Below are 16,263 nucleotides of genomic sequence, written 5' to 3'. Positions count from 1 at the left end.
TTAACCATATTTTTCTGAAGCTGGTGACCTTTACAGTGAGGGAAAAATATTTAATCCCCTGCTGATTTTGTACGTTTGCCCACTGACGAAGAAATGATCAGTGTATAATTTTAATGGTATGTTTATTTGAACGGTGAGAGACAGAATAACAACAAAAATCCAGAAAAACGCATGTCAAAAATTTTATGAATTGATTTGCATTTTAATGAGGGAAATAAGTATTTGAACCCTCTGCAAAACATGACTTAGTACTTGGTGGCAAAACCCTTGTTGGCAATCACAGAGGTCAGACGTTTCTTGGAGTTGGCCACCAGGTTTGCACACATCTCAGGAGGGATTTTGTCCCACTCCTCTTTGCAGATCTTCTCCAAGTCATTAAGGTTTCGAGGCTGACGTTTGGCAACTCGAACCTTCAGCTCCCTCCACAGATTGTATATGGGATTAAGGTCTGGAGACTGGCTAGGCCATTCCAGGACCTTGATGTGCTTCTTCTTGAGCCACTCCTTTGTTGCCTTGGCCGTGTGTTTTGGGTCATTGTCATGCTGGAATACCCATCCACGACCCATTTTCAATGCCCTGGCTGAGGGAAGGAAGTTCTCACCCAATATATGATGGTACATGGCCCTGTCCATCGTCCCTTTGATGCGGTGAAGTTGTCCTGTCACCTTAGCAGAAAAACACCCCCAAAGCATAATGTTTCCACCTCCATGTTTGACGGTGGGGATGGTTTTCTTGGGGTCATAGGCAGCATTCCTCCTGCTCCAAACACGGCGAGTTGAGTTGATGGCAAAAAGCTCCATTTTGGTCTCATCTGACCACAACACTTTCTACCAATTGTCCGCTGAATCATTCAGATGTTCATTGGCAAAACTTCAGACGGGCATGTATATGTGCTTTCTTGAGCAGAGGGACCTTGCGGGCGCTGCAGGATTTCAGTCCTTCACGGCGTAGTGTGTTACCAACTGTTTTCTTGGTGACTATGGTCCCAGCTGCCTTGAAATCATTGACAAGATCCTCCCGTGTAGTTCTGGGCTGATTCCTCACCGTTCTCATGATCATTGCAACTCCAGGAGGTGAGATCTTGCATGGAGCCCCAGGCCGAGGGAGATTGACAGTTCTTTTGTGTTTCTTCCATTTGCGAATAATCGCACCAACTGTTGTCACCTTCTCACCAAGCTGCTTGGCGATGGTCTTGTAGCCCATTCCAGCCTTGTGTATGTCTACAATCTTGTCCCTGACATCCTTGGAGAGCTCTTTGGTCTTGGCCATGGTGGAGAGTTTGGAATCTGATTGATTGATTGCTTCTGTGAACAGGTGTCTTTTATACAGGTAACAAGCTGAGATTAGGAGCACTCCCTTTAAGAGTGTGCTCCTAATCTCAACTCGTTACCTGTATAAAAGACACCTGGGAGCCAGAAATCTTTCTGATTGAGAGGGGGTCAAATACTTATTTCCCTCATTCAAATGCAAATCAATTTATAACATTTTTGACATGCATTTTTCTGGATTTTGCTGTTGTTATTCTGTCTCTCACTGTTCAAATAAACCTACCATTAAAATTATAGACTGATCATTTCTTTGTCAGTGGGCAAACGTACAAAATCAGCAGGGGATCAAATACTTTTTTCCCTCACTGTATGACATCGTTTTGGGAGTAACCCCAGCTCAAGCAATTTCAGAAACCACTGACCAAACCTTAAACAAATTTAATTTCTTGCCTATACACGAAAATAATGTTCTAAAACAACTGTCTAACCTCAAAGGGTCTTCCGCTACATGAGCGGATAGTATTCCCGTTTTTGCTCTCCTTACTGTTGGTCACCTAATATACCTACAAAACCAATATGCTATGCTTCTCACCAGGACTAAAGCAGGACGTTATTTTTCCCCATTTATATTAAAAAAATTATGATGAAATAGAGCAAGTCAAGATCTATAAGTATCTTGGGGTCATCCTTGATTAAAAACTGAATTTTCAGGAACACATTGATTATATTGGTAAAAAGACCTATGCTCCGTTTGGAATTGATAAAAGCTACCATAATGCCTCTACCTGATTACTGTGACATCGTATATAAATCAGCACCCAGTACTGTTCTGAAGAAGCTTGACTCAATATATCACTCGGCCTTAAAATTTGCATTGAACTGCCCATATAGGACTTACCACTGCGATCTCTACATTGGGTCAAACTTAACATCTCTTAATGATCGACGGCTTATGCATCAGATATTATTTATTTACGATGTACTTGCAAAAAAATCCGCAGATTACCTGCTGGATCTCCTCATTGTTTCAGAAAACAAATGTGAGCTAAGATCTTCGCTCATTTACCAGCTTCGCATTCCTTATTGCCGTACAAATACTGGAGGAAGGGCTTTTGCTATAGATGCTCCCAGGGTCTGGAATGCTATCGCAAATAAACTCCAGCTTGGATCACTACCTACAAGACCATCACTCAAAACTGCTCTAGAGGAGTCGTACAACCCCAGCTGCCACTGCTATCCAGTGGCCTGAAATCAAATATATCGCTACAGATGACCTATGCGAGGAATTATCATGTATTTTGATTATAGTGTGCTGCTACTACTATTAATACTCCTGCTATTATGGATTGACTCATGCAGCTAGCTAAGGTTGCTAGGTTTAGTAATATGTTATGTATGTTTTATTTTTATTATTTTATTACTTGTTACATTATCTTTATAGCATTATTTTAGTGATTTCTAGAAAGGTTTAGTTTAGCCATATTTGTTTAATGTAGTATAGAGTTAGACTTAGAATTTTCATCTAAATTGTATTATGATTGTTATTGTGATCTAACATCCAAACGGGATTTTTGCACATTTTTGTAAGGAGCATAAACAAATGGTGCTTTTTCTGGAAGATTTTATTGTTTTTGTACGGGATGTTTCAATTTGCGTGCTGTAAATTTTAAATGTATCTTGTAATTTTATTGTTTGTTGCAGTTGCACCCGAATCAAGAGCCGAAGGGCTCACAGGGTTATTCCAAATAAATGAAACTGAAGGACATAGAACGTAGATTTCTTCAGGATGAACAACAGCAGCCGGTCCCTCTCGGGGACCCGGCTTATATCCTCTGTGCCATGGCTGGCTCCGCCCTTAGTCACGACCCCCTTCTAGAATCCTCGAGCAGGATCTCGGCCCTGACACGTGACCACCCCTCCACCTAGGGACCTTGCGTAGACTTTGCCGGTCACGTGTCCTTCGGGGACAACCAGAGTGCCATGTCCCTGAGTAACCCCATTCCCATGGCTGGCACGCTCACACCCTATCCTGTAGGGGTCGGCACTGCACGCAGAGCGTGGTGCCATCCAGCACTGCCAGTCAGCGCTCACCGAGCCCCTCTAGGGCCAGTACTGCACCCACATGTACGTGGTGCCCGTGATGTCAATACATCGCACGCGGTGCCTCTGCAGGGCCGGCATTACACAGTGACATCCGCAATGTCACTACATATGGACGACACACACGGGGTGTACGCGCACAAACACGCATACACGAAGTGTACGCTCACACACAAACACACCGGTGTACGCACGCACACACTCACGAAGTGTACGCACACACACAGGGGGTGTACGCACACACACACGGAGTGTACGCACACACACACGGAGTGCACACACACACACGGGGTGTACTCGACCGCACACACATGGGGTGTACTCGACCGCACACACACGGGTTGTATGAGCACATATATACGGTGTACGCGCACACAAACGGGTTGTAGACACGCACTCACACACACGGGGGGGGGTATGCGCGAAAACACACTTACGGGGTGTGTACTGGCTGTAGTAGTAGCAATGCTAACTCTATAGCAGTGTGTACTGGCTGTAGAAGTAGCTATACTAACTCTATAGCAGTGTGTACTGGCTGTAGTAGTAGCTATACTAACTCTACAGCAGTGTGTACTGGCTGTAGTAGTAGCTATACTAACTCTATAGCAGTGTGTACTGGCTGTAGGAGTAGCTATACTAACTCTATAGCAGTGTGTGCTGGCTGTAGTAGTAGCTATACTAACTCTATAGCAGTGTGTACTGGCGGTAGTAGTAGCTATACTAACTCGATAGCAGTGTATACTGGCTGTAGTAGTAAATATACTAACTCTATAGCAGTGTGTACTTGCTGTAATAGTAGCTATACTAACTCTATAGCAGTGTGTACTGGCGGTAGTAGTAGCTATACTAACTCTATAGCAGTGTATACTGGCTGTAGTAGTAGCTATACTAACTCTATAGCAGTGTATACTGGCTGTAGTAGTAAATATACTAACTCTATAGCAGTGTGTACTCGCTGTAGTAGTAGCTATACTAACTCGATAGCAGTGTATACTGGCTGTAGTAGTAAATATACTAACTCTATAGCAGTGTGTACTTGCTGTAATAGTAGCTATACTAACTCTATAGCAGTGTGTACTGGCTGTAGTAGTAGCTACACTAACTCTATAGCAGTGTATACTGGCTGTAGTAGTAGCAATGCTAACTCTATAGCAGTGTGTACTGGCTGTAGAAGTAGCTATACTAACTCTATAGCAGTGTGTACTGGCTGTAGTAGTAGCTATACTAACTCTACAGCAGTGTGTACTGGCTGTAGTAGTAGCTATACTAACTCTATAGCAGTGTGTACTGGCTGTAGGAGTAGCTATACTAACTCTATAGCAGTGTGTGCTGGCTGTAGTAGTAGCTATACTAACTCTATAGCAGTGTGTACTGGCGGTAGTAGTAGCTATACTAACTCGATAGCAGTGTATACTGGCTGTAGTAGTAAATATACTAACTCTATAGCAGTGTGTACTTGCTGTAATAGTAGCTATACTAACTCTATAGCAGTGTGTACTGGCGGTAGTAGTAGCTATACTAACTCTATAGCAGTGTATACTGGCTGTAGTAGTAGCTATACTAACTCTATAGCAGTGTATACTGGCTGTAGTAGTAAATATACTAACTCTATAGCAGTGTGTACTCGCTGTAGTAGTAGCTATACTAACTCGATAGCAGTGTATACTGGCTGTAGTAGTAAATATACTAACTCTATAGCAGTGTGTACTTGCTGTAATAGTAGCTATACTAACTCTATAGCAGTGTGTACTGGCTGTAGTAGTAGCTACACTAACTCTATAGCAGTGTATACTGGCTGTAGTAGTAGCTATACTAACTCTATAGCAGTGTATACTGGCTGTAGTAGTAAATATACTAACTCTATAGCAGTGTGTACTCGCTGTAGTAGTAGCTATACTAACTCTATAGCAGTGTGTACTGACGGTAGTAGTAGCTATACTAACTCTAGAGCAGTGTGTACTGGCTGTAGTAGTAGCTATACAAACTCTATAGCAGTGTGTACTGGCTGTAGTAGTAGCTACACTAACTCTATAGCAGTGTGTATTGGCTGTAGTAGTAGCTATACTAACTTTATAGCAGTGTGTACTTGCTATAGAAGTAGCTATACTAACTCTATAGCAGTGTGTACTGGCTGTAGTAGTAGCAATACTAACTCTATAGCAGTGTGTACTGGCTGTAGTAGTAGCTATACTAACTCTATAGCAGTGTGTACTGGCTGTAGTAGTAGTTATACTAACTCTATAGCAGTGTGTACTTGCTGTAGTAGTAGTTATACTAACTCTATAGCAGTGTGTACTGGCTGTAGTAGTAGCTACACTAACTCTATAGCAGTGTGTACTGGCTGTAGAAGTAGCTATACTAACGCTATAGCAGTGTGTACTGGCTGTAGTGGTAGCTACACTAACTCTATAGCAGTGTGTACTGGCTGTAGTAGTAGCTACACTAACTCTATAGCAGTGTGTACTTGCTGTAGTAGTAGCTATACTAACTCTATAGCAGTGTGTACTGCTGTAGTAGTAGCTATACTAACTCTATAGCAGTGTGTACTTGCTGTAGTAATAGCTATACTAACATTATAGCAGTCTGAACTGGCTGTAGTAGTAGCTACACTAACTCTATAGCAGTGTGTACTGGCTGTAGTAGTAGCTACACTAACTCTATAGCAGTGTGTACTGGCTGTAGAAGTAGCTATACTAACTTTATAGCAGTCTGTACTGGCTGTAGTAGTAGCTATACTAACTCTATAGCAGTGTGTACTTGCTGTGGTAATAGCTATACTTACTTTATAGCAGTGTTGGCCTTCATATGTGCTCGCTCACAGCACTTGCTGACAGTTTGTATGTATGTAGAACTTATGTGGCACTGTACGTAGCCAACCGTGCTAATCGGAGGCGCGGGGGAAGGACAGAAAACTAAACAAAAAATCAGTTGTAAAGAAATGAGTTTTAAAATCTAGATTTAAAAGTGCACAGCTCCAGTGGCTTCCTATTATAAGGAGAAAGAGCGTTCGAGACAGCCGCAGAAGCGCATCTGAAAGTGCACAATACGTGGGATCTTTGTCTTCGTCATCTATGAGTATGACACACAGCACCCCGTTCGTACGCTGTGCCGGTCATGGTAGGTGCTCCTCCAAACAGTAAGCTACATGGGCATTCTTCGTCGTTGTGTACGCGTGCGTGTGTGTATGTGCGTCCCTTTTCGCACACTCACCCCTCGGCCACTGCATACTCAGAGAAGTAGCTCTTGAAATCCGACTTGTAGCATCGGTAAATGTTTTCTCCCAGGATGGCCAGCTGCCTCCCGACGTGCTTGGACGGGCTGCGGACACACAGCATCATTATCATCCAAATCCACAATAGGATCATCCGCATCAATAGCAGCAGCATCTTCGATTACACCCTCACTATTATCATCAATCGTCTTATCAAAAATAATATTACTGGTATCAACGGAACCACCGTTAACGGCATCATTGATAGGATCGTCAACAGTCAATTCTTCAGCATGAGAGGCAACAGCATTATCATCATCATCAGCAGCAGCATGATCTTCGTTTCAGCATTATTGGCATAATTATTAGCAATATCTTCAGCATCAGGAGAAGCAGCATCATCAGCAATATTTTATTATCAACAGCATCACTAACATTACCACCATCATCAAAAAGGGTCAATCATTTAACACTCAGGTAACAGATGTAACTTATAAAGCAAAACAAGAAACGTAAATGGAGTTTGGAAGAACATCAAGCTAGCACCTCCGATTAGCACGGTTGGCTACATACTGTGCGAAAGAAGTTCAACATGCATACATACAGATGGGAAATATTAACAATGCAATGGAGGCCGATGAAGGGAAGGAGGAAGAAAAGTAGACAGAAGATGAGATGGTGGAACAAGAACTTAAATTAAAAAAAAATATTACCAGGTCAGGCCCACTGAGCTATAAAGCTCTTTTTCAGATGCGATCTGGCCACAAATGATAGCTCAAGAAAAGTGACTTATCACGTGGAAAATTATAGCAGCAGCTAAATGCACGTTGCTTATAAATTTGTAAGGAAAAAACAGAGGACCCAGAGAAAAATCCACACGACCACGGGGAGAGACATGCAAACTCAAAATATACACGAGTCAAGGTCGGGATTCAACCCACAGCCTCCTATATACTAGGCAAGGTATTTAACTTTCGCACCTCCAATTGGCACGGTTGGCTACGTACAATGCGAAAGAAGTTCAACACACACATACATACATAGCATATCACACCACCGCAGAGTAATAATCATAAAAAGGCAGGTGACGGATCAGCGGGTGTACCTGAGTGGATTCTGCTGACACTCCATGATCTTGGGCACGGCTGGTGTGAAGAGGCCATTCTCGGTATCGTGCTGAGCTTCGGTCTGGAAGCGGTGGTATCCGTAGCTACGGAACACATCCTCCGCTTGCTGGGTCACACTCTCTTCTGGCACGGGCAGGGATCAGAGGCGGGGAAATTTTTATTACGAGCAGTAGTGTCGCTATCATCGTAATCATCAAATGTGTTAAACGTAGCATCACTGTCGTCGTCGTCATCGACTGCATTACTATCGTAACCGTCGTCAAAAGTTAAACGAAGCATTACTGTCATCATCATTATCATCAATAGCATCGCTATCATTCATTTAATGTGCTTTTTACTTTGGAGGCCAGTAGCTGCGCTTTATGGGAAGTCAACATTGTATGTAACAAGTGTTTAATGTGGAACGAGATGGAATGCTTTGATGTTGCTTTCATGTTGCCTGCCGGCCGAATCGCCCTTGAAAAGCAGCTTCTTAGCGCAATGGACTTTACTCTTACAATAAGCTTCTGATTCTGATCAAGGGATTTCTCACTGCTGCTGCTGTTGTTGCTGGTGGGGTCATTACCAGTGTCCAGAAACATGGTGGACGGACGGCGCGTTTTCTGGAATGGCTGCGTCGGTGGCGGGAAAAACCCATCGTCCCCATCTCCATCGCCTCCACTCTCCATGTCACATCTTGAGATCAGGAAATACGGCTCCATACTGGGGACAAGGGAGGTGGTGGGGAACAGGGGACAAGGGTGATACGGTGAGACGTGCAGAAGTGCGAGACGCACATGCATACAAAGTCAGACAAGACACAGATGTTGACAAAGCAACAAGGAAGAAAGAGTCTTGGTGGAAATGTGGACAGAGACAAAGGGGACAGCAGGATGACGGTGGTTAGACCATGGGAACCCCCGGCCCGACGTCCTTGTAAGGGCCGGGTCCGAGTGGGCCAGTGGTCGGAACCCGCACCTTGGCTGGGTCAGGTTAGTGCAGCCTCCTTTAGGGCATCCGTAACCGGAGGACCCAGAGCTGTAGCCCCGTGACAGGGCACGTTAGCCCAGAGGCAGTACCTCCCCAGGCAGTAGTCAGAGGGGCCGTTGCCCTGTGTGAGACTGGGACTCTACTGCCGAATATATGTATGGAATAAAGTGTCGCCTCCAAAGATCCGTCTCCGACGTCAAGTGAACCCACAACATATGCGCATACAAACACACATGGGGTGTACGCACGCACACACACACGAAGGGTACGCTTGCACACATACGGGGGGTACGTGCAAGCACACATGGGTTGTACGCGCACACACACACATGGGGTGTATAGGCACACACACACAGAAGGTGTACGCGCAAACACTAACACGGGGTAGACGTGCACACACACACACATGGGGTGTACCCGCAGACACGCACGGAGTGTACACACACAGACGGGGTGTACGCACGCACACACACACTGAGTGTATTCACACGCACACACACAAGGGGTGTACTCGCGCACACACACACACAGATACGGGGTGTGTACTGGATGTAGTAGTAGCCATACAAACTCTATAGCAGTGTGTACTGGCTGTAATAGTAGCTATACAAACTCTATAGCAGTGTGTACTGGACATAGTAGTAGCTATACTAACTCTATAGCAGTGTGTACTGTCTGTAGTAGTAGCTATACTAACTCTATAGCAGTGTGTACTAGCTGCAGTAGTAGCTATACTAACTCAAGAGCAGTGTGTACTGCTGTAGTAGTAGCTATACTAACTCTATAGCAGTGTGTACTTGCTGTAGTAATAGCTATACTAACATTATAGCAGTCTGTACTGGCTGTAGTAGTAGCTACACTAACTCTATAGCAGTGTGTACTGGCTGTAGTAGTAGCTACACTAACTCTATAGCAGTGTGTACTTGCTGTGGTAATAGCTATACTTACTTTATAGCAGTGTTGGCCTTCATATGTGCTCGCTCACAGCACTTGCTGACAGTTTGTATGTATGTAGAACTTATGTGGCACTGTACGTAGCCAACCGTGCTAATCGGAGGCGCGGGGGAAGGACAGCAAACTAAACAAAAAATCAGTTGTAAAGAAATGAGTTTTAAAATCTAGATTTAAAAGTGCACAGCTCCAGTGGCTTCCTATTATAAGGAGAAAGAGCGTTCGAGACAGCCGCAGAAGCGCATCTGAAAGTGCACAATACGTGGGATCTTTGTCTTCGTCATCTATGAGTATGACACACAGCACCCCGTTCGTACGCTGTGCCGGTCATGGTAGGTGCTCCTCCAAACAGTAAGCTACATGGGCATTCTTCGTCGTTGTGTACGCGTGCGTGTGTGTATGTGCGTCCCTTTTCGCACACTCACCCCTCGGCCACTGCATACTCAGAGAAGTAGCTCTTGAAATCCGACTTGTAGCATCGGTAAATGTTTTCTCCCAAGATGGCCAGCTGCCTCCCGACGTGCTTGGACGGGCTGCGGACACACAGCATCATTATCATCCAAATCCACAATAGGATGATCCGCATCAATAGCAGCAGCATCTTCGATTACACCCTCACTATTATCATCAATCGTCTTATCAAAAATAATATTACTGGTATCAACGGAACCACCGTTAACGGCATCATTGATAGGATCGTCAACAGTCAATTCTTCAGCATGAGAGGCAACAGCATTATCATCATCATCAGCAGCAGCATGATCTTCGTTTCAGCATTATTGGCATAATTATTAGCAATATCTTCAGCATCAGGAGAAGCAGCATCATCAGCAATATTTTATTATCAACAGCATCACTAACATTACCACCATCATCAAAAAGGGTTAATCATTTAACACTCAGGTAACAGATGTAACTTATAAAGCAAAACAAGAAACGTAAATGGAGTTTGGAAGAACATCAAGCTAGCACCTCCGATTAGCACGGTTGGCTACATACTGTGCGAAAGAAGTTCAACATGCATACATACAGATGGGAAATATTAACAATGCAATGGAGGCCGATGAAGGGAAGGAGGAAGAAAAGTAGACAGAAGATGAGATGGTGGAACAAGAACTTAAATTAAAAAAAAAATATTACCAGGTCAGGCCCACTGAGCTATAAAGCTCTTTTTCAGATGCGATCTGGCCACAAATGATAGCTCAAGAAAAGTGACTTATCACGTGGAAAATTATAGCAGCAGCTAAATGCACGTTGCTTATAAATTTGTAAGGAAAAAACAGAGGACCCAGAGAAAAATCCACACGACCACGGGGAGAGACATGCAAACTCAAAATATACACGAGTCAAGGTCGGGATTCAACCCACAGCCTCCTATATACTAGGCAAGGTATTTAACTTTCGCACCTCCAATTGGCACGGTTGGCTACGTACAATGCGAAAGAAGTTCAACACACACATACATACATAGCATATCACACCACCGCAGAGTAATAATCATAAAAAGGCAGGTGACGGATCAGCGGGTGTACCTGAGTGGATTCTGCTGACACTCCATGATCTTGGGCACGGCTGGTGTGAAGAGGCCATTCTCGGTATCGTGCTGAGCTTCGGTCTGGAAGCGGTGGTATCCGTAGCTACGGAACACATCCTCCGCTTGCTGGGTCACACTCTCTTCTGGCACGGGCAGGGATCAGAGGCGGGGAAATTTTTATTACGAGCAGTAGCGTCGCTATCATCGTAATCATCAAATGTGTTAAACGTAGCATCACTGTCGTCGTCGTCATCGACTGCATTACTATCGTAACCGTCGTCAAAAGTTAAACGAAGCATTACTGTCATCATCATTATCATCAATAGCATCGCTATCATTCATTTAATGTGCTTTTTACTTTGGAGGCCAGTAGCTGCGCTTTATGGGAAGTCAACATTGTATGTAACAAGTGTTTAATGTGGAACGAGATGGAATGCTTTGATGTTGCTTTCATGTTGCCTGCCGGCCGAATCGCCCTTGAAAAGCAGCTTCTTAGCGCAATGGACTTTACTCTTACAATAAGCTTCTGATTCTGATCAAGGGATTTCTCACTGCTGCTGCTGTTGTTGCTGGTGGGGTCATTACCAGTGTCCAGAAACATGGTGGACGGACGGCGCGTTTTCTGGAATGGCTGCGTCGGTGGCGGGAAAAACCCATCATCCCCATCTCCATCGCCTCCACTCTCCATGTCACATCTTGAGATCAGGAAATACGGCTCCATACTGGGGACAAGGGAGGTGGTGGGGAACAGGGGACAAGGGTGATACGGTGAGACGTGCAGAAGTGCGAGACGCACATGCATACAAAGTCAGACAAGACACAGATGTTGACAAAGCAACAAGGAAGAAAGAGTCTTGGGGGAAATGTGGACAGAGACAAAGGGGACAGCAGGATGACGGTGGTTAGACCATGGGAACCCCCGGCCCGACGTCCTTGTAAGGGCCGGGTCCGAGTGGGCCAGTGGTCGGAACCCACACCTTGGCTGGGTCAGGTTAGTGCAGCCTCCTTTAGGGCATCCGTAACCGGAGGACCCAGAGCTGTAGCCCCGTGACAGGGCACGTTAGCCCAGAGGCAGTACCTCCCCAGGCAGTAGTTAGAGGGGCCGTTGCCCTGTGTGAGACTGGGACTCTACTGCCGAATATATGTATGGAATAAAGTGTCGCCTCCAAAGATCCGTCTCCGACGTCAAGTGAACCCACAACATATGCGCATACAAACACACATGGGGTGTACGCACGCACACACACACGAAGGGTACGCTTGCACACATACGGGGGGTACGTGCAAGCACACATGGGTTGTACGCGCACACACACACATGGGGTGTATAGGCACACACACACAGAAGGTGTACGCGCAAACACTAACACGGGGTAGACGTGCACACACACACACATGGGGTGTACCCGCAGACACGCACGGAGTGTACACACACACACGGGGTGTAAGCACGCACACACACACTGAGTGTATTCACACGCACACACACAAGGGGTGTACTCGCGCACACACACACACAGATACGGGGTGTGTACTGGATGTAGTAGTAGCCATACAAACTCTATAGCAGTGTGTACTGGCTGTAATAGTAGCTATACAAACTCTATAGCAGTGTGTACTGGACATAGTAGTAGCTATACTAACTCTATAGCAGTGTGTACTGGCTGTAGTAGTAGCTATACTAACTCTATAGCAGTGTATACTGGCTGTAGTAGTAGCTATACTAACTCTATAGCACTGTGTACTGGCTGCAGTAGTAGCTATACTAACTCTATAGCAGTGTGTACTGGCTGTAGTAGTAGCTATACTAACTCTATAGCAGTGTGTACTTGCTGCAGTAGTAGCTATACTAACTCTAAAGCAGTGTGTACTTGCTGTAGTAGTAGCTATTCTAACTCTATAGCAGTGTGTACTGGCTGCAGTAGTAGCTATACTAACTCTATAGCAGTGTGTACTGGATGCAGTAGTAGCTATACTAACTCTATAGCAGTGTGTACTGGCTGTAGTAGTAGCTATACTAACTTTATAGCAGTGTGTACTTGCTGTAGTAGTAGCTACACTAACTCTATAGCAGTGTGTACTAGTTGTAGTAGTAGCTATACTAACTCTATAGCAGTGTGTACTGGCTGTAGTAGTAGCTATACTAACTTTATAGCAGTCTGTACTGGCTGTAGTAGTAGCTATACTAACTCTATAGCAGTGTGTACTTGCTGTGGTAATAGCTATGCTTACTTTATAGCAGTGTCGGCCTTCATATGTGCTCGCTCACAGCACTTGCCGACAGTTTGTATGTATGTAGAACTTATGTGGCACTGTACGTAGCCAACCGTGCTAATCGGAGGCGCGGGGGAAGGACAGCAAACTAAACAAAAAATCAGTTGTAAAGAAATGAGTTTTAAAATCTAGATTTAAAAGTGCACAGCTCCAGTGGCTTCCTATTATAAGGAGAAAGAACATTCCAGACAGCCGCAGAAGCGCATCTGAAAGTGCACAATACGTGGGATCTTTGTCATCTATGAGTATGACACACAGCACCCCGTTCGTACGCTGTGCCGGTCATGGTAGGTGCTCCTCCAAACAGTAAGCTACACGGGCATTCTTCGTCTTTGTGTACGCGTGCGTGTGTGTATGTGCGTCCCTTTTCGCACACTCACCCCTCGGCCACTGCATACTCAGAGAAGTAGCTCTTGAAATCCGACTTGTAGCATCGGAAAATGTTTTCTCCCAGGATGGCCAGCTGCCTCCCGACGTGCTTGGACGGGCTGCGGACACACAGCATCATTATCATCCAAATCCACAATAGGATCATCCGCATCAATAGCAGCATCTTCGATTACACCCTCACTATTATCATCAATCGTCTTATCATAAATAATATTACTGGTATCAACGGAACCACCGTTAACGGCATCATTGATAGGATCGTCAACAGTCAATTCTTCAGCATGAGCGGCAACAGCATTATCATCATCATCAGCAGCAGCATGATCTTCGTTTCAGCATTGTTGGCATAATTATTAGCAATATCTTCAGCATCAGGAGAAGCAGCATCATCAGCAATATTTTATTATCAACAGCATCACTAACATTACCACCATCATCAAAAAGGGTTAATCATTTAACACTCAGGTAACAGATGTAACTTAGAAAGCAAAACAAGAAACGTAAATGGAGTTTGGAAGAACATCAAGCTAGCACCTCCGATTAGCACGGTTGGCTACATACTGTGCGAAAGAAGTTCAACATGCATACATACAGATGGGAAATATTAACAATGCAATGGAGGCCGATGAAGGGAAGGAGGAAGAAAAGTAGACAGAAGATGAGATGGTGGAACAAGAACTTAAATAAAAAAAAAATATTACCAGGTCAGGCCCACTGAGCTATAAAGCTCTTTTTCAGATGCGATCTGGCCACAAATGATAGCTCAAGAAAAGTGGCTCATCACGTGGAAAATTATAGCAGCAGCTAAATGCACGTTGCTTAAAAAGATCCGTCTCCGACGTCAAGTGAACCAACAAGATATGCGCATACAAACACACATGGGGTGTACGCACGCACACACACACGAAGGGTACGCTCGCACACATACGGGGGGGTACATGCAATCACACATGGGTTGTACGCGCACACACACACATGGGGTGTATAGGCACACAAACACAGAAGGTGTACGCGCAAACACTAACACGGGGTAGACGTGCACACACACACACATGGGGTGTACCCGCAGACACGCACGGAGTGTACACACACACACACACGGGGTGTACGCACGCACACACACACTGAGTGTACTCACACGCACACACACAAGGGGTGTACTCTCGCACACACACACACACAAACGGGGTGTGTACAGACTGAAGTAGTAGCTATACAAACTCTATAGCAGTGTGTACTGGGCATAGTAGTAGCTATACTAACTCTATAGCAGTGTGTACTGGCTGTAGTAGTAGCTATACTAACTCTATAGCAGTGTGTACTGGCTGCGGTAGTAGCTATACTAACTCAACAGCAGTGTGTACTGGCTGTAGTAGTAGCTATACTAACTCTATAGCAGTGTATACTGGCTGTAGTAGTAGCTATACTAACTTTATAGCAGTGTGTACTTGCTGTAGTAGTAGCTACACTAACTCTATAGCAGTGTGTACTGGCTGTAGTAGTAGCTATACTAACTCTATAGCAGTGTGTACTGGCTGCAGTAGTAGCTATACTAACTCTATAGCAGTGTGTACTGGCTGTAGTGGTAGCTACACTAACTCTATAGCAGTGTGCACTGGCTGCAGTAGTAGCTACAGTAACTCTATAGCAGTGTGTGCTGGCTGTAGTAGTAGCTATACTAACTCTATAGCAGTGTGTACTGGCAGTAGTAGTAGCTAAACTAACTTTATAGCAGTGTGTACTGGCTGTAGTAGTAGCTATACTAACACTATAGCAGTGTGTACTGGCTGTAGTAGTAGCTACACTAACTCTATAGCAGTGTGTAATGGCTGTAGTAGTAGCAATACTAACTCTATAGCAGTGTGTACTGGCTGCAGTAGTAGCTATACTAACTGTATAGCAGTGTGTACTGGCTGTAGTGGTAGCTATACTAACTCTATAGCAGTGTGTACTGGCTGCAGTAGTAGCTATACTAACTCTATAGCAGTGTGTACTGGCTGTAGTAGTAGCTATACTAACTTTATAGCAGTGTGTACTGGCTGTAGTAGTAGCTATACTAACTCTATAGCAGTGTGTACTTGCAGTAGTAGTAGCTACACTAACTCTATAGCAGTGTGTAATGGCTGTAGTAGTAGCTATACTAACTCTATAGCAGTGTGTACTGGCTGCAGTAGTAGCTATACTAACTGTATAGCAGTGTGTACTGGCTGTAGTGGTAGCTATACTAACTCTATAGCAGTGTGTACTGGCTGCAGTAGTAGCTATACTAACTCTATAGCAGTGTGTACTGGCTGTAGTAGTAGCTATACTAACTTTATAGCAGTGTGTACTGGCTGTAGTAGTAGCTATACTAACTCTATAGCAGTGTGTACTTGCCGTAGTAGTAGCTACACTAACTCTATAGCAGTGTGTACTGGCTGTAGTAGTAGCTATACTAAC

General features: G+C 44.6%; 1 protein-coding gene across 11 annotated transcripts in view; it reads right to left on the bottom strand.

Annotated features, from left to right (window-relative positions):
- Positions 1 to 16,263, bottom strand: part of LOC144933218 (uncharacterized) — a 247,768-nt gene that overhangs the window by 125,019 nt on the left and 106,486 nt on the right. For 8 of the 11 annotated variants that reach the window (XM_078857879.1, XM_078857885.1, XM_078857888.1 and 5 more), the window contains exons 9-15: positions 13,815 to 13,922; positions 11,746 to 11,882; positions 11,159 to 11,303; positions 10,052 to 10,159; positions 8,272 to 8,408; positions 7,685 to 7,829; positions 6,579 to 6,686 (exon numbers count right to left, since the gene is read on the bottom strand). In XM_078857879.1, coding sequence (XP_078714005.1) covers positions 6,579 to 6,686; positions 7,685 to 7,829; positions 8,272 to 8,408; positions 10,052 to 10,159; positions 11,159 to 11,303; positions 11,746 to 11,882; positions 13,815 to 13,922 — 888 coding nt within the window. The remainder of the gene's footprint in view (positions 1 to 6,578; positions 6,687 to 7,684; positions 7,830 to 8,271; positions 8,409 to 10,051; positions 10,160 to 11,158; positions 11,304 to 11,745; positions 11,883 to 13,814; positions 13,923 to 16,263) is intronic. The other 3 variants (XM_078857884.1, XM_078857883.1, XM_078857890.1) reach the window with 3 other exon arrangements.

This window comes from Lampetra fluviatilis, chromosome 6 (assembly GCF_964198595.1).
Source record: "Lampetra fluviatilis chromosome 6, kcLamFluv1.1, whole genome shotgun sequence".
Taxonomy (NCBI): Eukaryota; Metazoa; Chordata; class Hyperoartia; order Petromyzontiformes; family Petromyzontidae; genus Lampetra; species Lampetra fluviatilis.
This window is presented reverse-complemented; position numbering and strand designations above follow the sequence as displayed.